Source organism: Stenella coeruleoalba (assembly GCF_951394435.1).
Source record: "Stenella coeruleoalba genome assembly, chromosome: 7".
In the NCBI taxonomy this organism is placed as follows: domain Eukaryota; kingdom Metazoa; phylum Chordata; class Mammalia; order Artiodactyla; family Delphinidae; genus Stenella; species Stenella coeruleoalba.
Genome location: NC_137153.1, coordinates 53,181,235 through 53,208,216, shown reverse-complemented (window position 1 = coordinate 53,208,216; position 26,982 = coordinate 53,181,235). Strand labels below are relative to the sequence as shown.

The following is a 26,982-nucleotide window of genomic DNA, read 5'->3' as shown; positions in this document are numbered from 1 at the left end:
ATTTAATGAAATGGAAAGGTGAATATTTTCTAAATTTTAATACAATGTAAGTATAAATATATTGATATGAAAATATAAAAATAAGATACATAAATAAATAAATAAACAAATAAACAGAATAAATAAATAACAGGGTAGTCATTGCTTAGGGACTGATGCCCCTGAAGCTGAATAATTTTAACATACACTTGCTTATCACTACTGACAAAGTAGTAGCTGAATTAATACAATAAATTCTGTGATTAAAGTTGAAATAAGAGCCTTCTGAAATGACTAAAGACATGTGTGCAAGGGTGATAGGGCATCTTAGTCAATGAGAATCATTTCAAGGTGACCCCAGGTCTCCATGCATAATTCTTATCCTTTCTTGCAAGTTGGTTGATGAAGATAAGGATCTCACGATTTCCACTCTGACAATTTCCCAGGCACAGTCACTGTATTTCTTCTCTTTCAGGTAGAGGTGGATTCCCTGGAAGTACCTCTTCACGGCCAGTGTAGGGCCCGTCACTCCCAGGGCAGTTTCTTCATCTCCCATCGCCTGCACCAAGCAGGCGTCCAGGTCCTCCAGCTGCTGATGGAGTCCAGTGCGGAGTTTGTCCAGGAGGGAGGTGTCCCAGGCGGCAGGGGAGCGCTCTGTGTGGAAGAGGCGGAAGACCTGCTGGAGCATCTCGTGGAGGACAGAGGTGGCCTGGGCCTTCGGGAGCTGGCTGCCATCCACCATGTCCTGGGGGAAACCGAAGTCTTTTCTGTCCTTCAGACAGAAGCGAGGGGAGATTCTCCGCACCTGGCCCAGAAGCATGAAGTTCTTCCTGCTAATCCTCACGTGGTTCTGAGACAGGTCGCAGCCCAGAGATCCACCAGGGCCGTAGCTGAACACCACCAGGGCGGTCAGTAGAGAGAGCACGAAGGCCATGGGGCAAATGAGGCTGCTGCTGGCCTGGCTGAGACGGGCGTCCGGGGGAACCTTGGGGGTAGGTTCTGTGATGACATTCTTTCTAAGCAAGGCCATTAAATAGGGAACACAGTAATTTTCATTTTCTAAACATTTCTATACACTTTTACTTCCTTTTTTTGATTTTCACTTAGATCTTCTCAGTATGGTCTATGAAGATGTCATCATTCTAAACTATTAATTTTGCAAGAAGTTTAATTTTCCCAGTAATTTCAGATGTGCCCATCCAAATGGATATTTATTAATGAAATGAGAAAAGTTTTCGTCTTAAAGTCAGAAGTGATGTAGGTTTGTAAATACGCACATTCTATATCTCTTTCATGCATAAATGTTGGTCTTCTCTGTTCCAGGAAGAAATTTTTAGCCCTGATCTTAGGTTCCATTTTTACCTCTTAGTTTACCTAGGAAGGCAGGCTCTCTCAGCCGTATGCTTTCTGTATTTGCTTAGGGATTTACCAGATCACTCTGGCATAAGCTGTTTGAAACAAAAGATGGGTTTTGTTTAGTGTTTGATTTAGAGAAGAGGCTGATTATTATGAGTCCATGAGCTTCTCCCATGTTTCCTTTCCTTCTAGAACATGTTCCTTCACATCCATGTGGTCATGCTTCAGGGGACCACGAGGTGAGGACTATTATAGATATTGTCCTTTCTTTCCACCATTTTCTTACTGGAGACCTATAGTCCTCCACAGGCTGAGCCAGTACCCCCACCAGGAATCCTGGTTCTTTTCAGGAGAATACGGGTGTGGAGATCCTAATTCCAAGACAATTGTATTTCCCCAGCAGCACCTCAGTCACAAGGGAGAGATCACATCTAGTTACACCCTCTCCTCTAGAGTGACAGAGTCCCCTTCCTAACCTGGACTCCCACCCTGAGGGCAGGCTCACCACATCCCGAGGACTTTACAATCTCCTATCTGTGGAGGGGCTTGTTTATTTGTTGGGGAAATAATTCATCTTCCAGGACCCTCACGCTTGCCCCCGGAGTGTTTGTGTGAAGGACCCTAGTCCTCAGTGGTGACCTCCTCCCCTCCTGACCCATGTCCTCAGGTATCAGAAGTGTCAGCAGCCCTCAGATGTTGAGAGCAAAAGTGTGTTTTCTCTAAGGTGGTGGAGGAGTTACCCAATTCTAATCATTTTACCCTGAGTAGACACATAATTTTTATTTTGCCAAATACAAATTTTATTATTCAACTCTTTTACTAAAACTAGTCAACACTTGTTATGCTCAAAGTTTCTGAGCTGGGGGCAGAGAATTCAGCGACGGTGTTGTCTCTCGATAAAGCTTATGTCACAGAAACCAGTGAGGTTCAGTTGTTCATTCAGTCAGTTGATGCCAGTGGGCTTCTCCCTTCCTCTGTCTCTGTCTCCCTCTGAGAATGCAGGGCAGCGAGGCCCAGGATTAGGTCAGAGAGAAATCGCCTTCTTTCCTTTACTTGTGTGTAATTTTTCATTTAAAGTTTTTGTAACTTATATTCACATAGTGACTTATTGGACAGGATTTGCCTCGCTGCTCCTGCATTAGTTCTAATTCATGATGAGGTAAGAACAATAAAGGGAGGTAAAGAAAGGCAAAGGGGCTCCAGTCTCTATCATTTTCAAACTTTAGATTTTTTGTTTATCACTGCAACTGTCCTAGAAAGTAAAAGTCGACAGCTGTCTTGTGGGCATAAAGAAAACAAATGTGAGTCTGAATGTCATGAATGTGAAAGAAGGGAAGTGATTTCCCCCTGACACAATGCCAGATTCTAACTTAGCTAACTTGAGTGCAGCAGAGTTGGGGATGAGGCTACGTCAGACGGGAAGAATGAGGCCAATGTGAAAAACAGAAAGACAGGAACATGGTTGCTTCTGCCAGAAGCTCAGAAAAGACCAAGTCCTGGGTCAGTTGACGGCCTGCAGCTTCGCAAGACCAGCTCCCTCGTTTTTCTTTCATTTAATCCATGAATGATCAGTTTTGAGGAGAGAAGGAAGAAGTCACACCCACCAGCTCACAAGTGACTGGCAACCAGAACCCCAGTTGCTAGAACACTAACCCTGTCTGGGAGGATCAGCAAGATCCGTCTTGCTGAGCATCCGTCTAGGTGATAAATGCATTCAGGCAATGAGAAGGGTACTTTAAGAAAACTAGAATTAAAGGAAGGGAATTAGATGATTCCAAAAGATCCTGATCTTATCTGGTTAATAGGAATCGTGATATTAAAAAGTAAGAACTGAATTTTATTGCTTGCTACTAATGGACTAGCCACTTTCTAAGTTCTTTAAAATTTAGGGACTTCCCTGGCAGTCCAGTAGTTAAGACACCGAGCTTCCACTTCTGGGGGCACAGGTTCGATCCCTGGTCGGGGAACTAAGATCTCGCATGTCCCATGGCACAGCCAGAAAATAGAAAAAGAAATTAACTCAACACTCTCAATAACCCTATTGGATCCAATTCACTTATACAACTGGAGAGAAATATAAATCTGGACGAATGAACTGTTCCAAATGTACCCAAGATACAAGGGCAAACCTTAGGGTGCTTACAATGATTTGTCTGAAAGCATCCATTAAAGAAAGTGAAGACTGCACATGAACATGATATTTAGGAACCAACGAAATAAGCAGACAGAGGACAGTGAGATGACAAAGGACCCTTATTCCACTTAAGATGCCAAAGGGTTACTGTCTGTGGTTTTGTAGGGCTACATGAGGTGTGGTCTGAGTCCACTGAACTGACTTTAAGTTCTAATCAAAATAGACAAAATCACTATTAAGTAGTTAGAAGGGAATAGATTTTTCTGCCTATTGAAAAAAAAGTAAGTTTCCTAGTGGCCTAGTGGTTACGATCCGGCACTCTCACTGCCGTGGCCGTGATTCAATCCCCGGTGAGGGAACTGAGATCACTCAAGCCACGCAATGCCAAGTGTAAGATTTCGTGAGTGATTTCTTCAATGAAATATGGTAAAATAACTTTATTAACCCTAGAAGAGCTGACCCCTGGAATCTATGTATTTTTAACGATTGAGTTTTCTTGTGAGTTTAAGAAAAAAAAAAAGCACCTAACAATTTCTAGCCATGTGAGCTCTGACATTTCTCCTTCAGGATGACAACTAAAAAGTCACTCACCATCTGGTTCTACAAGAATAAAGTCATTAGCCACAGCAGTCCCTTACCCCAACACGCCCTGACAGGAGTTCAGGGTGGAGATCAGGAATGGGGCACTCTCTGCTCTGGGAAAACTGACAGAATAGGCCTGCAGGTAGTTAGATAATTTCCTGAGAAAATTCTATGAATTCAATTTTTTGCAACTTCTCATACTTAGAAAAGCACTAAAATCATTAATAGTGACAAATGCTCCTCATGACTAGCAGCAACCTTCTCCCAAGATGTGTCCTTGATTGCACGTATCCCCTTCACCACAATCACCTATATACTGACGTCCCCATTATGTCCTTGGAGCAGTTCGTCAGAGCTGACTGAGAGGCTGTCCTCCAGGCTATAGTCCAGTGAGTCCTCCCAAAAAACTGAACTCCCAGCTCTTATGTTGTCGTTTGTTTCCAGTCAACAAGGACCTCACTGATTTCCCAGGAGACCTCCTCAGGTCAGCCTGTTCTCATTCTCAATGAAGACACCTTCATTTCTCACCTACAGTCTAGGCTGGACATCGTTTGTCTACTGATAGAGTCCAGGGAAGTATCTCTACGCCATTGTTCCAACTCTTGGTTAAGATATGGGTATCACCAAGACGGAAGAGCATACGCGCTTCTTAGACAGAAGCAGTGAAGGTTTTTAATGGGCTCCTTAGCAGGAAGAGTCTGGCTTGAACTCCAGAGTCACCCTCATGGCCTTGTATAGTTGTCTTTATTTAAATTTCTAGCCTCAGCCCATTAAAACATCATAATACTGAAGAATTGAAATAAAAATATTATTTAAAAAAATCATTTGTTAATAAAATGATATTTTTAGCAGTAATATAGGAATGGTTTCTGCTTGTTTTAGGACCCTAATCCTTAGGAAGTTTCCCAAACCTCTAAATGTACTTTAAATGTCCTTCTGACTTTAAAAGTACCTACTCAGTGCTGTATGCACCAACTGGAAAGGATAGAAAGATGATTGATCCATCAGTGTCCTCTTTCCAAAGTGCCTAAATTAAATAAATGAATTTCCACTTAGCTCTTTGTTGCTTTTAGAAATTGTGACCTTCCAGTGTGCATGTTACTGATACCTGCCCTGCTGGAAAGGCTCTACCCCAGTTGTTGCTAAATATATTAAAATCCCTGCCTGTGTCCCTTCTATTCAAGCATGTTTTATTTTGTTTGTCTTTCAAAGGGGCAAAGACGTCATGATGGAATGTAAGAAATTCCTTGGATTGCATTGTCCCCAGGAATATCCTTCCCTGCTCTGTGATTACTTGCTGGGTCCTAAGGACAAAACAAGTTTGCAGCTGGCACTGAGGTAACCCTCGTCCCTTCCAAGACTCCGCAGGCTGCTGTGGTATCAGTGCTGGGGACACTGCTAGTGGCCACATCCTTATGGGAGAACTCTGTGCTATCGCATGCACCTCATTCTTTTCTTCTCTGAAAAGGAATGTTCTGGAGAAGCACTTGCCTCGGTGCAGCTGATCTGTGTTCTTCCATGTCCTGAGGACCTGCCGCTGTTCCAGTGAACGCTTTAAACATCTCTGTTCTCCTTCCAAGTTCTCAAGCTGCTGCTGCCTTTCAACTCCATGTTTCCTGCGCTTTGGGCTTTTTGAGCAAATAAGAGTCCTGAACCAGGTGAGTTCCTCCTAGTGCAGTCAGCACGTGGAAGTGTGCAAATAGAGGCACAGGTGAGCTCCTGGATTCTCCACCACTGTTCAGTGTTGGGCAGGGTGCCATCTATTTACTGTGTTTCTCTGGGAGTCTGGACAGTCTGGACCTGCAGTGCTTGGCAGGCAGAGAGCGTGGAGTCATATGAGAGTTTCTGACAAACCTAGAACTTTCACTCAGCTTCTGCTTTCCATTGGTGGCTTTGTAGTCTTAAGGGGAAATTGACAGCCAGAAACCCTAATGGAGAAAGAAACAGCGGTATGAATGGGCAGTACAGCTGAATGCAGAGTGAATGGGGAAAGTACACTATGGATTTCTACACTGGGTGGAACTGAATGATTGTGATATTTTAGTGAAAGAATGGAATCCAGGAAAGCAGAGAGGAAGGGGAATTGTGCCATGTATCAGAATCAGCAGATAGATATATGGTATATTGTATACTATGTATTCATATATATGTACCATATATGTATATTATTGTATGTAAAATTACATACAATTGATGACACACTTTCTCCCAGTTCTGTTTTTTAGGCTGTCATTGTTCTGCAGTCAGTGACAGAGAGAGGGGGAGGAGAATTCATTATTCCCATTTAGACCTATATGAAAAATATAGGAAACAACACACTACCTGTTTAGCCCTCACTCTGTGGATGATACTCTGCTAAGTGTTCTTAAATATTCTGGTTGGTCTAATATTCAATACAACTCTAGGAATATTTTCCCGACTTTATATTTGAGGAAACTGAGGCTCAGGGAAGTTAAGTGATTCCCCAGCATCACACGTGTGTCCTGGCAGAATCTAGACTCAATGCAGAAACCCATATCACATATAAATAATTATTTAACTTCCATCCTCTGTAATTCTCAAGCTCTTTGTTTTCTTCTTTGGTGCTTTCTGAAGATCATTTTCCCCTGCTTGACTCCTAAGTGCACTAGCTACTCCATCTTTGTGCCCTCCAGACTCTCCTTCTCTTTCTCACTCTTAAAAGTTGAAGGTCCTCATGAGCTTTCGGTTATCATCTCGTTCTACACTCTACTCCTAAGGAATGACATCCACATATGCTGCTTCCAATGGGAAGTCTGTCTTTAGATGTTTCTTGGCCAGTTTATGGAGTCCATGTGCTTTCTCCCCTTCTTGAGATGCCTCATTCCAGATTCTGGTGAGAGAATCCCCTTTTCCCTATCTCTCATTGTAATAGGAAACTTAATTGAAATAATTTAGCATGAATACTGTGTTTATATCTTTTATCTCTTGCAAACTGAACTCTCCAGAAGAATAGGTTTGGCATTCTCTTTTTTCACCTCTGTATTCTCAGAACTATCAAATATCCGATATAGAAATATGAAGTTTTAAAATATAACCTGGAACTTCCCTGCTGGTGCAGTGGTTAAGAATCCGCCTGCCATTGCAGGGGAAACAGGTTCGATCCCTGGTCCGGGAAGATCCCACATGCCGCGGAGCCACTAAGCTTGTGGGCCACAACTACTGAGCCTGTGCTGTACAGCCCGCGAGCCACAACTACTGAGCCCACGTGCAGCAACTACTGAAACCTGCACGCGTAGAGCCCGTGCTCCACAAGAGAAGCCATCGCAATGAGAAGCCCGCGCATCACAACGAAGAGTAGCCCCTGCTCGCCACAACTAGAGAAAGCCTGCGCACAGCAACATAGACCCAGCACGGTGAACAATAAATAAAATTTAAAAAAATAAAATAAAATATAAACCACTGAAATAAATGAATGATGAGAATGATGAGTAGAATTTATCATCCATGTTTCAGTATGCCTTGCGAATTAAAGCTACTTCTTTTTGTAAGAATAAAAAAATCCAAATGTCATCTGGGGGAGAGTTTCATAAATTAAACAAGAAAATAATTTGAAACAATATAGAGGTAAGCATATTTTATTATATTGAAAACACTATAAAGGTGAACATGATATTATATGAACAAAACTATTTTAAATACCATACATAGTATGACTGAGATAAAGTAGAAGAATAAATAGATGACTACATTAGAGCCCTTTGCACTTTAATCACTATCATTTTGACTCCTGGTCTGATCATTTCTAAATCTCTACTGTATATGAGTCTAGTTGTGATACTTGCTCTATCTCTTCAAACTGTGTTTTTCACCTTTTAGTATGGTAAGTTTCTGTTGAAAGTTGAACATGATGTATGGGGTAAAAGGAACTGAGGTAAATTGGCCTTTAGGGTGAGGAGTTACAATTCTCTTGCTTAGAGGTTGACTATGTTTACTTCAAGTCCTGGGCTCTGTTTCTGCCCTCTTTATTTTCCATATCAGCGAAGCTGGCTTATCCTTTGGGATTGGTCTTCTTGAAAATAGATTTATTAGACCTGTTTGACAAGTAACCACCATAGGTGACAGGTCTATATCTTGTTCACCATTTTATCATTAGTACAGAGTTCATAATAATTATTCCAAATAATTATTAACAAAGAGTATTCTTAGATTTTCCATTAGACCTCCCATCAGAAGCTTCTACTGACCTCACGTCAGAACCTTATATTGAAGTAATTATTAAGCATCATTAGATGATTCAGTACATTTCTACTGAGCCTCTTGGTTCATCATTCTCCATCTCACAGTGAAGACGTAGGGTGGTGAAAATGTAGGGCATAGGATGCTAGATAAAATTAGCCTTCTCTGCTTTCCTGGTGTCAGAGTCTTTGTAATGTTATACGTTCTTTTTCATTTAGTATTTTTCTGGGCAGGGGTTGTCTTGCTACTACTGAATTACTTCCTTTATCATCTTGAGTTGAGTATCTTAAGAGGGAAGCAGAAATGGAAACATAAAGGGCCCATACCATGATTTTCCATAATGTGCAATACATCATTGATTTGCTTCTCCATTCAACTTTCTTGGAAAGCTGTCCTCGCATTTGATGTACTTAGGTAAAAGGAAAACAAATGCAAATCTGACTATGATGAGAGTGAAAGAAGTAAAGTGACTCCCCAGGTGAAATAATGACAATGGGAGTTCTTCTCTTGTTACCCTTCCACTTGCTCCAGTATGGGTTCTGCTGATTAATTTCAGCAAATCAGCTCTCACTAAGGTCAGTTCTATCTGTTTCCCTTGTAGTGGATGGTTTCAAGCGCAGAGCAGCTTACTGACATTCAACATCATATTCATCAAAATAATGATACATTATCACTGTAAGTGATTAAATGTCAGGATTTAAAGTAAATCAAATCTTGAACATTGATACGAGTTTTCAGTACATCAAATCCATGAAATCTCTTCAGAAGCAAAAAATAGTTCAAAAAAGGAAAACAATGCAGAGAAAAAAATAATCCACATCCATTCTAGGTTCCACCCTATGTCTCTCCTCCAATTCAGACGGCAACTATCTCAAACCTATTTTCTGTATATATTGTCATTCCCTTCTATTATTCATCCTTCCACCTTCTCCACTATGGTTTCTGCTGATTAATTCTACCAAACAAGCTGTCACTAAGTGGCCAATGCCATCTCTTTCCCAATGTAGGAGAACTTTCCATCTACGTTTTCACGAATGCATTGAATCTTCTAAGCAGTTCCAGTCTTTCAGACATGGTGTTCTCACTTTTCTCTCTTGTCCTGTTAACATATGGCCATTCCCCTTGCTTTCCTTTGTAGCGTTCCCTCACTTTTAACGTTAAGGTCATAGGATTCAATTTTCAGTCCTTTTCTCATGTGATACTCTCCTCCTGTTTGATCACTTCTTCTGTTCCATGCTTTACACTTCATGGAATTGCTTATAAATTGCCATCTCCAGTATCCAATGGACATTTGCACTGAAATATCTACTAGTTAACTATGGGTAATATCTACTGCTTTAATTTCTATATCCTCGCATGACATGATCCACCTTCTGCTGGGGGAATTCCATTTTCCCACCTTCTCACTGTAGCACTAAATTTAACCGATATTAATTTCTACTACAAATTAGTACTATTTTAAAAATAATTAAATTTAATTGTGAGTTAACGGATTTTTAAAATTTATTTATTTGGCTGTGCCAGGTGTTAGTTGTGGTACACGGGATCTTCATTGCTGCGTGCAGGATCTTCATCGCGACATTCGGGATCTTTGGTTGCAGCATTCAGGATCTTTTAGTTGTTTGTGGCATGTGGGCTCTTACTTGTGGCATGCAGGATCTAGTTCCCTGACCAGGGATGGAATCCGGGCCCCCTGTATTGGGAGAGCAGAGTCTTAAACACTGCACCACCATGGAAGTCCCTGTATTAACTGATTATTGTTTTTAGGTTACTTTCCTTAAAAAAAAAAATCAAAGTTACCCAAAGCAGAATTGGATTAGTTATGTTCACCTCTAGGTCCTGAGGGCAACCCACGACCTGGCTGGAAGCAGTCTATTTTTATTTCTAACGTGAAAATCGTAATGATGGGTCAAGGAATTGTAACATACATGCTTTCATCAGGTTGCACATTCAGGCTTGGTGTTTCTTTCTTTTTTTTTTTTTTTTGTAGTGGTACGCGGGCCTCTCACTGTTTTGGCCTCTCCCATTGCGGAGCACAGGCTCCGGACGCGCAGGCTCAGCGGCCATGGCTCACGGGCCCAGCTGCTCCGTAGCATGTGGTATCTTCCCAGACTGGGGCACGAACCTGTGTCCCCTGCATCTGCAGGCGGACTCTCAACCACTGCGCCACCAGGGAAGCCCCTTGGTGTTTCTTTTTTAAAGAAAAAAAACAAAACAGGAAGTTTTCTCTAGTAAGAATTTAATGCACAAAGAAAACTCCTAAACTGAGTTAATACAAAGTATATATTTTTTCTCTTAACCACAATGTATACATGCACATAATATTATGTAAATAAAAATAATTTAAATCTTTATAAATAGTGAAATAAATATTAAAATAGATAAATAAATATTTAAGTAGATAAGTAAGTAGATAAATCAGCATGGGCATCTATGAGGGATGAGTGCCTGTAGAGTAGAACATCATGTTGCTTAATATTCCTGAAAACACTGGACAAATTAACTCAATTCAGGGCATGATGAGAGCAGAAATGAGAGTCTTTGACATGGCAGCACAGGTGGAAGTGTGGTCTTGTTAGTGAGAATCATTTCTCAGGTTGAACGAGGTGTGTGTCATTCCTTCCTCCTGAGTCTTTCTTACAAGTTCCTTGATGAAGAGAAGGATCTCATGACTTCTGCTCTGACAATCTCCCAGGCACAAGGGCTGTACTTCTTCTCTTGCAGATAGACAGTGATTCTGTGGAAGTATTTCCTCACAGCCAGGATGGAGTCCTCCTTGAGCAGGGGAGTCCCTTCCAGCCCCGCCTCCTGCATCAGACAGGCTTGCAGGTCAGTGAGCTGCTGATAAAGTGCAGTGCAGAACTTGTCCAGGAGGGTCTCATCCCAAGCGGCAGCCGAGCCCTCTGTGCTGAAGAGCTGGAAGGTCTGCTGGATCATCTCATGGACGACAGCGATGGCTTGAGCCTTCTGGAACTGGTTGCCTCCAAACGCCTCCTGGGGGAATCCAAAGTCATTTCTGTCCTTCAGGCAGGAGAAGGGGGAGATTCTCCTCATCTGTTGCAGGAGCATCAGGGCCCTCGTGTTAGCCAGGCTGTGGGTCTGAGGCAGGTCGCAGCCCAGAGAGCAGTTGGAGTTGCAGCTGAGCAGCACCAGGGCCAGGAGTAAGGACAAGGTTGGGGCCATCGGGGACCCTGCAGATGCTGCCGGCCTGGCTGAGGTGGGGACTCTGTGAACCCTGCTCTCTAGGTTCTCTGAAGACCTTCCTTCAGGCCTGGGTCTTAAATGGGAGCGAATTGGTTTCCATTTTCTGAATGTTCCCTCTAACTTTCTACTTCTGTTTTTGCTTTTCATTTTGCACTCTCCAGATGGGTTAGGACAACATTTCTCAACCTTTTTTTTCCCCATTATTGCCTCTTCTCCTGCCCACAGATCTTTTTTAGATAGGTTTTTTCCTAATTGCCCCCAGCATGAAATTTTGATAACACAGATATACTGTGTGTCTAGTTTTGTACTTCATGGGTATATTTACTTTATATGTAGACAGAGAAAGTGCAAAGCTTACTGTTTGTATTCTATGCAGGGTTAAGAATGACATAAAATTGAAAGCTATAAATTAAGTGGAAAAGCTATTGAATTTTGTTATAACTTATGACTAAGTTTGCAGAATGATTTTTGAGGTAGGATATTTACTTATATAAATAGTAATATATCAAATTACATATCCATATAAGTTTTATATAAATACTTTATAATAATACCAAAGTATAGATATACTTAAAAATAATTTAAAATTGCTCAAAATCATTGAAAATCTTAAATTATTTTCTTAATATTTATTTTTCGGTAATTTAAATTTTGCTTCATATCAGAAAATAATTTTTAATTTCACTGGCTGCTAGATATTCATCAGATATTATCAACATTTTTTTTTTGTTTATCACTTGCCATAATTATGGATGTGTTGAACAACTTTAGTAGAATTAAACAATAAAATATCATAGAACCTTCCCTGGAACCGGGAACAGCACGCTTCTCTACGCGGTCGCAAGAGGGCACAGGATGTCTTTTGATCGGATGTGTTAGGGAAACGCCCACGTCGGAGAGTTGCAGGTTCCGCGGTTTGGGCAGCACGAGAGGGAGTGGGTCGGGTTCTCACGGAGCAATTTTATACTGATATAGTAGTGCGAAAAACCCCCTTCATTTTCACGGTGCTGAGTGCTGCAGAGGGAACCTTAATGCGGCCTCTCCAGCGATATTTTTGTCTGGTAGCAAGCCCGGAACCTTGCATTTTCTGGGCTTCCCCTGAGTTTTGTGCTTTATTTTGGCACAGAAACTTGAGCGAGGCCATTTTTGGGAAAGAAGCCGTTTTCTGAGGGGTTTGAAGCTGGGAAGCGAGTTGGGGCCGATTTTACAGATTCGGGCTCGTTTCTGGCGCTGTGCTGCGAAGGCTCAGAGAGAGGGGAACGCGGCGGCGATGGGACGACAGGACAGTGTCGGGGACGCCTTGGGGGTGAGTCGGAGCGCGGCCACCACCGGGGCTGAGGACGCGGGAGCTGAGCGCGCCTGTAGATGCTCTGGGACTTCATGGTGTCTTTCAAGGATACAGCGTTAAAGTGGGGGAGGAAGTACTGAATAACTGAAAAGTGGGAATATTTTAAAACTCACAGTATTTTTTAATATTTTTAAATTAAATTTATATTGTTTTATTTAAATTAAATATTTTAGAATTTTTTACATTTTAATATATTTTCTGAAAATATTTTAAATATTGAAGGTAGGGTATTAAAATATATGGTTGTTAAAACACAGCATTTTATTAAACTGTTTAAACTATAGTTTCTTCATACTAAAACAAGAATTTAATATAATTTTACTTTCCTAGCTTTAATGGAAGCAAACTCATTAATATTTTCAAGACTACTTCTTTACCTGTTTGAGAGAACTGCAGTGTTTGACAATTTCTTGTGACTCTGTGACAGTCTTAAATAATTTTTATTTAACTCGAGTTTCTGAAACACCTTTCTCAGGACCCCAGCTCGACTGTAGTGTAGAAAGAAGAGTTAGTGTCCTGTTCAAGCAGTTGAGGACATTGACCGGGTCTGAGCTTCTCATTTTCTTTGGTAAGAATTTTAGAGACTGAACAGAAATTGCCCAAATTTCATTGGCAACGTGAAGCCTTCCTCTGTAAGACTGTCAGCGTCATCCAAATGCAGGGTCATTTCTGTCTTTATTTAAAATTTTGCTATTTTCTTCAGCATGTATGTTGTGGAATTTCCATTTTTATATATTGCCTTAAAATATGATTTATCTTGATCACTTAGATTTGGTGCCTTCTTACATTCCATGCTTGAGGGAAGCCCTCCCTTTCTTTACCCACATAGCCAGGAAATAGCTTTCGAAGTAACGTTGTGACCTTCCATAGCTAAAAATATAGGAATGTCCCATTTTTCATCACCCTCTGCCCCATCTACATTTTATAACCTATATCCTGGTCTCTATAACTTTTATTTTTTTATTTCGTTTATTTATTTATTTGTTTATTTTTGGCTGCGTTGGGTCTTCACTGCTGTGTGCGGGCTTTCTCTACTTGCGGCGAGCAGGGGTTACTCTTCCTTGCGGTGCACAGGCTTCTCATTGCGGTGGCCTCTCTTGTTGCGGAGCACGGGCTCCAGGCGCGCGGGCTCAGTAGTTGTGGCACGTGGGCTTAGTTGCTCCACAGCATATGGGATCTTTCCGGACAGGGATTGAACCCGTGTCCCCTGAGTCGGCAGGTGGTTTCTTAACCACTGCGCCACCCGGGACGTCCCTCTATAGCTTTTAAAAACATCTTTGTCTTAAAATAATATCACCAGAGGTGGTCTGAGACTAACTGAGGATGAGGGAAGGGACCGTTTATCTCATTTATACTATACATTTATACAGAGCAGCCATTTTTCCTCGATGCTGGTTCTCTGCAAATGTTTCAAGTGCTGTAGGATTTCTCTCCTTAATGTACCAGACACTGCTCTAGGCCTGGAAACTTGGGCTTTGCTCCTTCACAGTCCTGCAGGCAACCCCTCTCCTAGAGTTTGCATTTGGGGCCTCAACACGCAGACCCCTGACACTGTTAAGGGAGCGGCAGTCAAAGCCTCTCTTGGCGGGGCTGATCATGAACTCTACAAGTTACTATATGTCACATTAATGCTAAAGGCAGCTATGTTCACTAAATTCAGATTCTCAGACTATAATTTGCAAACTTCATTTAATCTTTACATTTGCCTGTGTGACAACTACTTGAGTTGTCTCAGTTTTTTAGAAGAGGAAATCAAAATCTGATGTCATTTAAATTGAGGAGCCCCAGATTTTTGTCAGAGTGGAGCCTTCTGCTGCTCCCAGGCCCTCCTCTTCATCAGCTCTGAGCACTGGCCCTCAGCTGCACTGAGCACGTGGTGCTTCCCTCATCCTAATCCTGCCTCTAGTGTCTGTCCTCCCTGCTCCCTGGAGGGCAGTCACCATCCCTGCCTTACTTTCCTAACAATCCACATTGCCAAGCACATTGTTACACATATATGCAGTGAGTACACTTTTGGTGACAGAAGGAAGAGAATGGTATGAATTAGCCCTTGGTGTTAACCTTTATGCCACTCTTATCCGTAGACTATGTCTGAAAACATGAGCTATGACTCCTGTAAAGTCATGTAGAGGAATTCAAATCTAATGTCTTAACCCCTTAAAGGAGAAATGGAGAGAGGTGAGGCTAGTTGTATTTTGGTGCATTACAAAGCGTGAAAATAGAGTAAAATATCAAATCTCTAAGTACTCTTATTAGAATTCAAAAAGAGATAGATTGAGACTCAGGTTTTTATTACAACCTTGGGTCTCATTTAGATGAATACATCCATTGGATTGATACTCTTTCATGTTCCAGGAGTGTAATTTCCAGTGTAATAAAGGAATTGAAGTTGCGACATTTTATGTTGCCCATAAATGGAAGACAAATTGCAAAAACGTGGAAACAACAGTGGGATAAGTAGAGAAATGACATTCCTGGCCTATTTAAGAATCTCATTTGCAGGCAGGTAGTCAGAGCAGCTGGATACAGGCTCCCACAGCCAGACACCTGCATCACCAGGCTCACCGGGGCCTGCCACCCTCCTCACTGAGGACACCCAGGATGATGTTCTCCAGCCCTGTCTGCACCCTTAGCTGTGACCAGCCCCAAACCATGGCCGGCCAAAGCAGGAGACCTTCACAGTTCTACACCTAAGGGGGAGAATCTTCCTTGTTTTCCTGCCTGAAGGACAAGAATGTTTTCAGGTTCCCTTAGGACAAGCTGGATGACAGTTGGTTCCAAAATGCTCAGGCTGCCTCATTCTTTATGAAATAATCCAGCAGATCTTCAGTCTCTTCAGCCCAAAGAGCTGAAATTCCTATTAGGCTTGATCGCCACTGGGAAGATCTAGAGACCAGTTTGGTGCAGGAGATGGAGAGGAAAAGACTCTGTTGGGCAATGAGGACTCCAGCCAGATTTTGAAGTACTCCTTCCAAAGGACCAGGCTTGATCTGAAAAGAAAGTCCACAGCTGCTGTGACCGGGACACTATCAGACTGGAAGCTGTGAAAGTCAGTGTGTGCTTTCCTCGTATGTTCGACCTCAGAGAGAACCCAGGAGTGGGAAAGGAGATTTGGACCCAGTCTTCCACAATGGGATCTTATCTACTTATAGGTAGCCTCAAGCATGTCAATATTCACTGAGTTCAGAACTTTTTCTTTGCTTCAGTTGTTAACTGCATTGAGTCATCTCAGCAGATTGTTTTACAATAGTAAGAGGAAAGTATAGTTTTGAGTTTTTATTTGTAATAATTAGAATTTATTTCTCTATGGTATTTTTTTACTTACAAAATTTATTCTTCATATTATTATGTGGTCCTTTGTGTCTTGTTCTGCTTTGCTTTTGGGTGCAAATGGTGTATTTTATTTTACTTTTAAATTTATTTTATTGAAGTATAGTTGATTTACAGTGTTGTGTTAATTTCTACTGAACAGCAACCTGATTCTGTTATAAATATATATACATACTTATTCTTTTCCATTATGGTTTATCACAGGATATGGAATGTAGTTCCCTGTGCTACACAGTAGGACCTGTTGTTTATCCATTCTCTATATAATATTTGCATCCACTAATCCCAAACTGCCAATCCAACCCTCCCCCTCGGCAACCACAAGTCTGTCTCTATGTCTTTGAGTCTGTTTCTGTTTTGTAGATAAGTTCATTTGTGTCATATTTTAGATTCTACATATAAGTGATACCATTATGGTGTTTGTCTTTCTCTTTCTGACTTACTTGATTGAGTGTGATAATCTCTACTTCCATCCATGTTGCTGCAAATGGCATTATTTCATAGTTTTTCGTGGCTGAGTAGTATTTAAATGGTGTGTTTTATTTTTCAATTTTTTAAAATTAATTTTTATTGGAGTATGGTTGCTTTACAATGTTGTGTTAGTTTCTACTGTACAGCAAAGTGAATCAGCTATACATATACTTATAGCCCCTCTTTTTTGGATTTCCTTCCCATTTTAGGTTACCACAGAGCATCCAGTAGAGTTCCCTGTGCTATACAGTAGGTTCTCATTAGTTATCTATTTTATACATAGTATCAATAGTGTATATATGTCAATCCCAACTCCCAATTCCTCCTACTTCCCCTCCCCCCTTGGTATCCATACATTTTCTCTGCATCTGTGTCTCTACTTCTGCTTTGCAAATAAGATCATCTTTACCACAAATGGTGTGTTTTAAATGTTAGGTCTTCTCATACTCTTAAAGAGATAGGAAGTGTCCTTAAACCTTTAATCTGCCTTAAAATCCAAAAGGAATGTAAATAGTTTTGTTCGTTTCATTGATTTTGAAAATATTTTGAAGTATCTCTGCTCCCAGTAATTTTCTTGTGTTTGTGAATCTATTGGCCAATAAAAGAAAGATATTACTTTCCTAGTGGAGCATTCTGTCAGAGAAGACAGGCATTAAACAGTAAGAAATTAGGTAGGAACCCTTTTCAGGGCTGTGAAGGAGACGCATAAGGCACTATGACAGGTTATAGCAGTGGAGATTCAATTAAAGGAATGCTAATACGGTGACAGGGAGAAAATAGGATACTGGGAGCATGTGGGATTGCATGGGTCAAGGAAAGCTTCCAGAGGAAGCAGTTGGTGATCTGGCATCTCAAGGGTCTGTAGGAGTTAGCCAGGTAATTAACTAATGGTCAATTTTGGACATATTATGTGGAAATATTCTAGGGTAGCAGGTACATATAAGTGCTTGGAGAGGAACAAGTGTTTGGAGATGTGACCCTGGGGAAAGACATGCATATGGAGGTCACAATCATAGAGAGGACATTTGGAACTATTTGGGAGGTTGAGAGTGTATGTGCAGAGAGGATGAAGTGTGGGACTAGCACGGAATTTTGAGGAACACCAATTCCCTAAGATGAGAGGGAGCAGTCAACAAAGGAAGGAGAGGAGGAGGGGCAGAAAAGCAGAGGATGGTGGTGACACGGAGACCAGATGAGCATCAGACCTTAAGATGGAGGGTGTGGTAACAAGTGTCCAATGCTTCTGAGATGTCAGCTGAGGCTGCCTGACAGCGATCTCTGATCTCAGTAACATGTAGCTTATTATAAATCTTGGCTGAGCAGGAGAACAGGGAGAACAGGGAGGCTGAAGCCAAATTATAACAACTGGAAAAATGAGGTGCATGTGAAGTTAGGGACGGATATTGCAGAGAATGCTCAAGATGTTTGGATGTGAACAGAATGACAGAAGCAAGATAATAACCTACAGGTGGTTATTAAGAAATGGGCATATTTAGGATGAAGAAGATAAAAATTAAGCATATTAATATTGATCAAAACTAGACAGTAAAAAGGAAAATGTTGATACAGCAGAGAGAGGAGGTAACTGATAAAGCATAAGCATCTTATTGTACTAAGGCCTTCTCTGCTTTGCATCAAGGGAATCTCTCCCAAAAGCTAAACCTTCTGGAATTCTCACTCTGTTTGCTCTCACAGAGGTTTTTCACCCTGGTTCAGTGAACCGTGGTGAGGCTTGGGATGAGTAAGAGGTACTTTCTTTTTTCTTTTATGAAGTGATATGTGGTCTAAATGTGAGAATGGAAGTGGGAATGGAGATAGGCTAAATGTCCATCTCTCTTCTCAGGCCAATCAGTTCTATGCCAAGCATGATGGTGTTAAAAATCTGCTTAATGAAATATTTAAATAAATTTGAACACTTTTAAAAAAATATTATCTTCTGAATAATTTTTTAAAATACAGCTGTTTGATACAGGAAAAACAAAATTTTCCTTGTCATGTCAATAAGAGCATTTGGATAATTAGTAGCTAGGATTTATTATTAACACCATGAATTAATAAACTCAGAGAAACATTTTGTTTGATACTTATGACAATCATATATTGATTAAATATTATATATGTCTAAACATTTATAATAATTTTAAACTTGTATAGAAATATATTGTACTACAGATCTTCAAACCAGTATATTACAAAGTATAAAATCAAAAAATGTTTAAACATTTAATGAATTTGGATTCACCAGTAAATCCTGTCTTTCCTTATTAGCCCCTGTCTGATAGATATTACACATCCACTTTTGGATTCAATTATATATCGGTTTACTAAGAAACCAGGCAAAATGACTTCCTGCCTTAATATTTGTCCCTGAGCAGATTAAATTTTTAAAATATCTTTTTCCTGGCATATTCAAAGATAATAAGAAAATAAAAGAAAAACAATTCAGAACCTGGAAACAAGTAGGTTCTCTTCTTCATTAACAAGTTGACAGGAAAACTCAGGAATTAAAGAAAAAATATTTTGATTCTCAAGATACTGAAGTTCACTGACTTTCACTGGTACTTGAAGTTAAGCAAATTGGCTAATTTCACTGCCCCCTTTCTGACTGGTTACTAATTAAAGGAATGGTTGATGCAAATATTAAGACCAAGCCATGGTTAGGGAACAATTGGTTAAATGGTTTTAAAAAAATCCAAACTTTTTTCAAATAATAAATTACAGTAAAAATTATTTTAGATATTTATTTGGGATTATCCCTTGGGAGGAACCAGACAAAGCGTATTCTTTCTTGTAGCCTCATTTTACTTCTTGCTGTTTCCTTTCTCTCATCAATACTCCCTGTCAGGTATGATTTGAACTTGAACTATTTAGACACAATCTAACTAGTGTATTATATGAGCTAAATGACTGATGTCGTGCATCTTAGTTCAGGCTGCTCTAAAAAGGTACCAGAGACTGGGTGGCTTATAAATGGCAGAGTTTTATTTGTCAAAGTCTGTCGCCTGGAAGTCTGAGATCAGCATGCCAGCACTGTTGAGTTCTGGTGAGAGCCCTCTTCTAGGTTGCATACTGCCAGCTTCTCTTTGTATGCTCACATGGTGGAGAGCAAAGAGAGGAAGCAAACTGTCTTGTGAGTCTCATGAAGGCATTAATCCCATTCATGAGGGTTCACCCTCATAACCTCATCTACTCCTAATAACCTCCTAAATATCCCATCTCGTAATACCATCACATTGAGGGGTAGGGTTTCCGTATATGAATTTTGGATACACACACACATTCAGTCTGTAAAGCGGTGATAAGAAGATCTGAAGGTATTGTGTTTATGGCAAGGATTCATTAGAATGTATTTCATCTTGACATTTATTTGAGGATAAAGAACACCTTCCTTGATGCTGCCCTTACTTTTAATGGCACATTAAAACCTGTACTGATTATTAATTAAATGTTACAATGCTACTGTGAACATGATTACCAAGGACCTGCCAGACAAATTCTACAGACTTTCAGTCTTTATCAAAAATGATGATGACAGCAACTACAAATTCCTTAGCCCTTATAGAGGACTCACTTAATCTTTCCAACATAGTTGAAACTGAGTTGTTAATATTCTAATATTCTCGTTTCCAAGAGTCACCTGCTAAGAGTTTATGTGTATAAAACAATCTAATAAGTAAATGGTAAGTCCAGGTTTCACAACCTAGTAGGTCATATTCCAAATTCCACCTCCCTATCCACACCTTAGACATCTGTGCAAACGGCATGTATTGAACCATAACTTATTTTCGGGAAAGCCCTATACTTTTCTCATAACATTGATATTCCTTTGTCGTCTCATACTTCGCTGTTACAAATTCTCTATATTTTCATAAGTTTATCGTCCACCTACAAATTTGTAGATGCGTTGACCAAATTACAAAGTGTCCTGATTATTTTACATAATAAACAAAATGAAATTATCAACTGGTAATTATTTCTGATAGCCTTAAATGTGATCAACAAAATTAATAATTCTAATTATTTTAAAATAATCATATTTAGCACAGGGAACTCTACTCAATATTCTGTAATAACCTATATAAGAATCTGAAAAAGAATGAATATATGTACGTGTATAACTGAATCACTTTGCTCTATACCTGAAACTAACACTATATTGTAAATCAACTATAATAAAAATTTTTTAAAAATCATATTTAATTGTCCAAGGATGATTCATATAGATTGTTCAGTTAATTCTCACCATAAATTTATGAGCTGCGTGCTAGACAAGACCCTTGAGAGTTTTGACCCCTGCACCAGATTGGATTACAAACATTTCAACGAGTCCTCTGTAGACAACACCAAAGCTCTAGTGGATTCAGGCAACAAATACTTAACGCTACCAACTTACATGAATATGGGAAATGATTGGAAGAATATAAGACGATGTATACTAACGGGTAAAATGTGAGGGATGGAGCAGAGCATCCCCACGGCCATCAGCAGCGAGATCAGGAGTCCAGAAATTCAGCGCTTCACCTGGACCACCGTGAAAGGGAGCTCAGGTCCTCCGCAAGGCAAAGCCCTCAAAGCTGCCTTCGCTGCGCCGCAGCGGCCGGGATGGGGCGCCCGAACTCGCCCCAAAGGACCGACGGGCACCGCCCACCCAGCGGGACCCGCTTCCGGATCCAGCTCCGCTAACTCCGGCGCAGCGCCCGCGGGAAGAACCGGCGAGTCGCCGTCTGCAGGAGCCCCGGCCCCGGAAAGGCGCCGCCGGGGCCCAGGGAGCGCGTGGGGCCGCGAGAGCAGAGAGGAAACTTCCTTTTCGGGCCTGACTGCGGAGGGGAGCTTTGCCGCGGCTTCGCAGTCTTCATTTTCTGCACCTGCCTCTGCGTCCATCCTTCCCTTCCTGGTAGGAGCTTTTAGCCAGACCGGTTGACGCCGGTGCCCATTTATGCAGGGATTGACGGCTCGAAATCAGAGCATGTCGTGGTATGTGTTCAGATTAACACACTTTTCTAGGGAGAAAGGAAATCGGGGAAAGGGTAAACGCATCTACATTCTGGAAGGGAAGCTACTAGATATTGGGACCCTCCAGTGGGAAGACTTGGGGACAAGGCTGAGACTTAAAGGAGCCTCGTGGGAAAGGGAGAATGTGAAATTAATTAACCTTTAATGTAAATGGTTAATTTCTCGTCCAATGTTTATGTTGTTGAAAAAATATTTTTAAATTTAAAAGTATTAAACTCACACTGTCTAAATATTTTATTTATGCCAAAAGAAGACTTTATTATAAGTTCCTGGCTTCAATGGAAGCAAAATCATCAGTAATATTTTCAGAATTACTTCTTTGCTTATCTCATTTCAATTGAGAGAAGGCCGTATTTGGCAATCTCTTATGACCCAGTAACTGTCTTTAATAATTAATCTAAAGTTACAGAATCTTTTGGTCCTCTCATTTGTTTTACTTGGGGTTTTTTTGTTTGTTTCTTTTTTGTTTTTTGGCTGCATTGGGTCTTCTTGCTGTGCACAGGCTTTCTCTAGTTGCAGCGAACGGGCTTCTCATTGTGGTGGCTTCTTTTGTTGGCAGAGCACGGCTAGGTGCATAGGCTTCAGTAATTGCAGCATGCGGGCTCAGTAGTTGCCACACACGGGCCCTAAATCTAGCAGGCTTCAGTAGTTGTGGTGCGTGGGCTCAGTATTGCGGCACACAGGCTCTAGGGCTCACAGGCTTCAGTAGTTGTGGTGCATGCACGGACTTAGTTGTTCCGTGGCATGTGGGATCTTCCCGGACCAGAGATCAAACCCACGTCTCCTGCATTGGCAGGCGGATTCTTAACCACTGCACCACCAGGGAAGTCCCCTCTCATTTGTTTTAAGCAAGTGTCTTCTATTAAACATTCAGCTTTATTATAGTCACGGTTTTTCATTGTAGAATTTTATTAACTTCTTCAGAATGTCATCTCATATGGATACGTTACATAAAACTTTGTAATCTGTATCAAGATGCTTTTAATTTCGGCATAGTGTAGATTTAAACTTAATATAACATTTTCTACTAAATACATAACTTCTGTGCCAATGCACTGATTGCATTTTGTTTTGATGCCCACTAGAGATCCATAGGTATTTTTAATCGAGTGTTTGGTACAGCCATGAGGATATTTCATTTGCGAGTAGAATTTAAAAATTTGTGTGTATGCTTTGTACAATGCTAAAAAAGATAACCCTATTTTAATTCACAGAGGTAGAATTTTTGCATAACCAGGTTATGAGCTGAGCAAGGCACAAATGTGCCATAATCATCTTTTGGGTGAGCATGAAATAATGGTTTTTACACCTTGTGTACACCCGTCACAGTAACAACTATCATAACTATGTGTATATGTCTCTGGTTATAAAATGTACTCAGTTATGATAACAGTTATGAGTTGTATTCTCATTAAATAGAGCATATAACATAAGATGGTACGTTCAATGGAGTATGGTATTCTCATTATCCCTATTTTAAAGCTGAGAAAAACTGTACAATAGGAAAAAGGAAACAGTTGATCTAAATCATGCAGGAGGTTGAAGGAAGACTAAGGAGATGCCTGGCTAACAAATTTACTGGTCACCTGAGAAGACAAGAGTAACCCACAAGAGAAAATGGAGGAAAACTATAGTTTTCAAACAGATTTACTGGCACAACTATGTTAAGCTTATTACATTTATCACTTTTATGAACAACCCTGAGGACCAGTAATATCCCTAACATTGTGCAGGATACTGGGTGGGAATAAGAAGTGTAGAAGTGCTTCTACTCTGGGGAGTAAATCACAAACATTTAAGTGACTCTCAGTTACAAGGCCTTGGGTGAGTATGTGCACAGGGAAGGGTGGGGAGAGGGGTTGAAAGTAAAGGGCAAGACCTTGATCCTGAAAAGTACAGGAGCATAGGAAATTATTAGAGTAATAAAAGCTTAAATGTCTTACATGAAACGTAGAAACCATGGTAGGATTTTGGGGAGTCAATTTTAATTAATTAACTCTGGCTCATTACAGTAGGGTTTGTAACCCCATGTTCAAATCTCAGCCAAACCTCAGTCTATGGTGGTAAATAAATGATGTGCTGGGATTAGATGAGATGCTTTGACACGTTGCAAATAGTCAAATATCAAGCTTCTAGCTTATATCTGCATATTGACATTTGATTTATTATGTTTGATTTATAAAATGTGAGTGACGTGCATGTAAGTGTCTTAATAGTCAAGGGAGACAGAGGAATGTAGGCTGGATTTAAAGGTAATATTTACAGAGATAAATAACCTGAAAAGGTGCAGGGAGGAGTTTTCACAATAATTAAAGGCCTTCCCACTCTTTCTTAGGGTCACTTTCAGCCTTTAGCTTTTAGAATTAGCAGGCAAATTCTTCAGGGAAGTATCTTAAAGAACTGGTAGAATAGCAAGCATGTCAGAAAACACCAATAAATGTGTTAAAATATTTTTGTCAGAAAACACCTATAAATATGTTAGAATATTTTTAACACATCATGGGATAAAGTGAAAAGTCATCCACCTTCTTTTTCAAGAGAAATAAACTCCTGGTTCAAGGATTTTAAATGGGTTCAATAAGAAAAGAAATTCAGATTAAAAAAACAACTATGGATGCATAACAAATAAAATATCAGTAAAATAAATAGGCATGTTAATGATTAATAAATCATATAAGTAGGATTTAATAATTCAAGGATGATTACAGCATAGCTATTAATATAATTCAGTAGATTGAAGAAGTCTTGTGTTCAGAATGCAGAGCTTTACCAAGTTCTTGGATGAAAAACCTCAGTGGTGTAAAACTTTGATTGCACTCAGACTGGTTGTGAGAGAGGAGCAGAGAATGATGTCATGTACTTTAACCTGAGAACCTGGAAATGCAGAGTTGCCATTAACTGATTAGAGAACAATGAGAAAGGACGGGTTCTTGTTATTATTTTATTTATTTATTTTTTAAGGAGAGTTAATTTTGAATAACGTAAATGTGAGATGATTACTAGATACCAGCTGTCAAATAGGCAGTTGGGTATGTCATTCCAGAACTTAGCTTTGGAAGACGTGAGTATCACGATTGTTTTTCAATCCCTGAAACTAGATTAGATCAGGACTTATTTCATGAGTTTAAACTGGAAAGAATTCTGGGCACAGAACACAGGAAAGGCACCAATGTTTGTGTCACGAATGAAACTCAGAATGGGCAGCCAGTGAAATGGGAGGAGCACAATGTGAGTGTGGCTTCTGGGATCCAGTTTAGGGCATGACAGACTATGTGTCTTCTACTTTTATAACACAAAGTTTGTATAAAAAATGAATAATGAATTTCTTTAAAGAGGTGAAAAAGTGTCAATGCAAGAGCAGTAGGTGCATTGTGTATGGATAGGAAACTCATGGGGACTTCCCTGGTGGTGCAGTGGTTAAGAATCCGCCTGCCAGTGCAGGGGACACGGGTTCAAGCCCTGGTCCGGGAAGATCCCACACGCCACGGAGCAACTAAGCCCGTGCACCACAACTACTGAGCCTGCGCTCTAGAGCCCACAAGCCACGCTACCGAGCCCATGTGCCACAACTACTGAAGCCCGCACACCAGAGCCCGTGCTCTGCAACAAGAGAAGCCACTGCAAGGAGAAGCCCGCGCACCGCAACGAAGAATAGCCCCCGCTCGCCACAACTAGAGAAGGCCCACGTGCAGCAACGGAGACCCAACGCAGCCAAAAATAAATAAATGAATAAAATTTTTTTTTAAAAAAAGGAAATTCACGGAGGAAACTTGAATTTCCAGTGGACACTGTCACCTATCTTAGTGTGCTGGTCTTGAAGCTAAAGCCTCAGCTCCACAGCTATCCTTCTCAACTCTGCTCTGTGATGCTGGGGCTCCAGTTCTTTTGACTACATTTCTCCTTTGCCAGCAGATTTTTTTCTTCTAAAGTTCTTCCATACAAGTTGCAAGAGATGGACTAGAAGGCTGGAGGAAATTTTTCTGTTTTTCTGACTAGACTGTGACTGATAACAGCGACCATCAGTTAGGAAAACGACAACTAATGGTTGCTACTAGATGCTATCTGTCACCTATCAGGTTGGCAAAAACTGAAAAGAATGATAAGATTGTGTTTTGGATAATGTGTGGGAGCACATATAAACTTATATGCTCTTGAATATGGATCAACATAGCCATTTTATCGTGGAGAATTGGCGGTATGTATTTGCAATGTGTATGTATTTTGAGCAATATAGTTGACTGATGGCACCTTCTTCAGAGAAAGACTCTTACTTGGGTATAAGACACCTGCATGACACTTGTAGAAGTCTCTCCTCTGAAAGCACTAAATCCTGGGAAGGACCGGCTCTAGGATGTGACATTGCCAGCAATTATGGACCTGGGACTTTATGGAAAAGAGACTAAGATTAAACCTGGGAGAGCCCAGGATTGGAGAGCAAAACTTTACATTTCATAACTCCTGCTTTTTTCTTCCTGCCTCTGCATTGCTGCTGAAAGACCAAAAACCAAAACCAGTTCAGAAGCTATTTTTTATCTTTCTCATACTAAAAAAGCAACAAACAGTATTAATGAAAAATGCATGTGACTATCTGCATTGATATGAGATCTCTATTGTTTCCATTTTACTCACTTTTAAGGTAAATCAAAGTATCTTCTACTGATCGTTCTTTCTTAAAAAAGGTTTACTAATTCCTAGGAAATCTTTTAGAAGTATAATACACAGAAAATGCAAGTATCTTCAGCATACAGCACAAGGAAATTTCACACACTGAATACACTGTGAAACTAGCACCCAAGTTAAAAGTAATAGATTTTGCCCAGGACCTAGCATGTTTCTTATGTTGCCTTCCAGTTGCTACCTCAGAGCAGCTCTCCTTCACCTCCCTGATGGTAGCCACTCTGTGACTCTAACAGTCCTGATTATTTCTGACAGACACACTTTTATGCCTCTTGTGTATATTTACTCATTGAATCCTGAGAATAATCCTATGAAAAAATATTACTATTGTCCCCATATTAAAGATGAGAAAACTAGGGAGCTTAGTGTTTGTGTTATTTGTCAAGGTCACACTTCTATTAATAGAAGAGCTGGGATCCAGTGCCATGAACCCTGGCTCCTTCTCACAGACGTTTTGAAAATCCTAGAACTCTCCTTTAACTGTGCTCTCTTCCTGTGGCTTTCACTCTAACAGAAACCTTGAAGCTGGAAACCTGCACAGAACCAGAGCAGCTGTGTGGCTGGTCAGTGAGTTGGAGGGACTGAAGTTATGTATAAGGGATGAATGGTTCAGTAAAGCAGGACCGAGGAGAAGGTGAGAGGAAGGTGCCAGGATTGGCCAGTCAACACCATATGTCACCAACTTCCCTCG

At 40.6% G+C, this 26,982-nt stretch overlaps 3 protein-coding genes across 4 annotated transcripts; 1 reads left to right on the top strand and 2 right to left on the bottom strand.

The window, feature by feature from the left end:
* Positions 1–233: 233 nt before the first annotated feature.
* LOC307188690 (interferon omega-1-like) lies at positions 234–1,557 on the bottom strand. The gene has a single exon (XM_079926172.1). The coding sequence runs from the start codon at positions 1,007–1,009 to the stop codon at positions 326–328; it is 684 nt and encodes a 227-aa protein (XP_079782298.1). The 5' UTR covers positions 1,010–1,557; the 3' UTR covers positions 234–325.
* Positions 1,558–10,747: 9,190 nt separating this feature from the next.
* Positions 10,748–11,751, bottom strand: LOC307188687 (interferon alpha-1-like). Its single transcript, XM_079926169.1, has one exon. It carries the CDS (start codon positions 11,651–11,653, stop codon positions 10,886–10,888), a length of 768 nt encoding a protein of 255 aa, XP_079782295.1. The 5' UTR covers positions 11,654–11,751; the 3' UTR covers positions 10,748–10,885.
* A 9,125-nt stretch (positions 11,752–20,876) lies between these two features.
* LOC307188700 (uncharacterized protein) lies at positions 20,877–26,922 on the top strand. 2 transcript variants are annotated; one of them, XM_079926181.1, is made up of 2 exons: positions 20,877–21,495; positions 26,806–26,922. In XM_079926181.1, exons 1-2 carry the CDS (start codon positions 21,058–21,060, stop codon positions 26,812–26,814), a joined length of 447 nt encoding a protein of 148 aa, XP_079782307.1. In that variant the 5' UTR covers positions 20,877–21,057; the 3' UTR covers positions 26,815–26,922. The 2 variants fall into 2 exon arrangements, with proteins under 2 accessions (XP_079782307.1, XP_079782306.1); XM_079926180.1 differs by lacking the exon at positions 26,806–26,922 and adding an exon at positions 25,527–25,631.
* The last annotated feature ends 60 nt before the right edge of the window (positions 26,923–26,982 follow it).

What these genes read in the sequence shown, in the direction of transcription:
- LOC307188690 (XM_079926172.1), bottom strand. Translation starts at nt 1,009, where the DNA reads ATGGCCTTGCTTAGAAAGAATGTCATCACAGAACCTACCCCCAAGGTT.
- LOC307188700 (XM_079926180.1), top strand. Translation starts at nt 21,058, where the DNA reads ATGGAGCAGAGCATCCCCACGGCCATCAGCAGCGAGATCAGGAGTCCA.
- LOC307188687 (XM_079926169.1), bottom strand. Translation starts at nt 11,653, where the DNA reads ATGGGGAAAAAAAAGGTTGAGAAATGTTGTCCTAACCCATCTGGAGAG.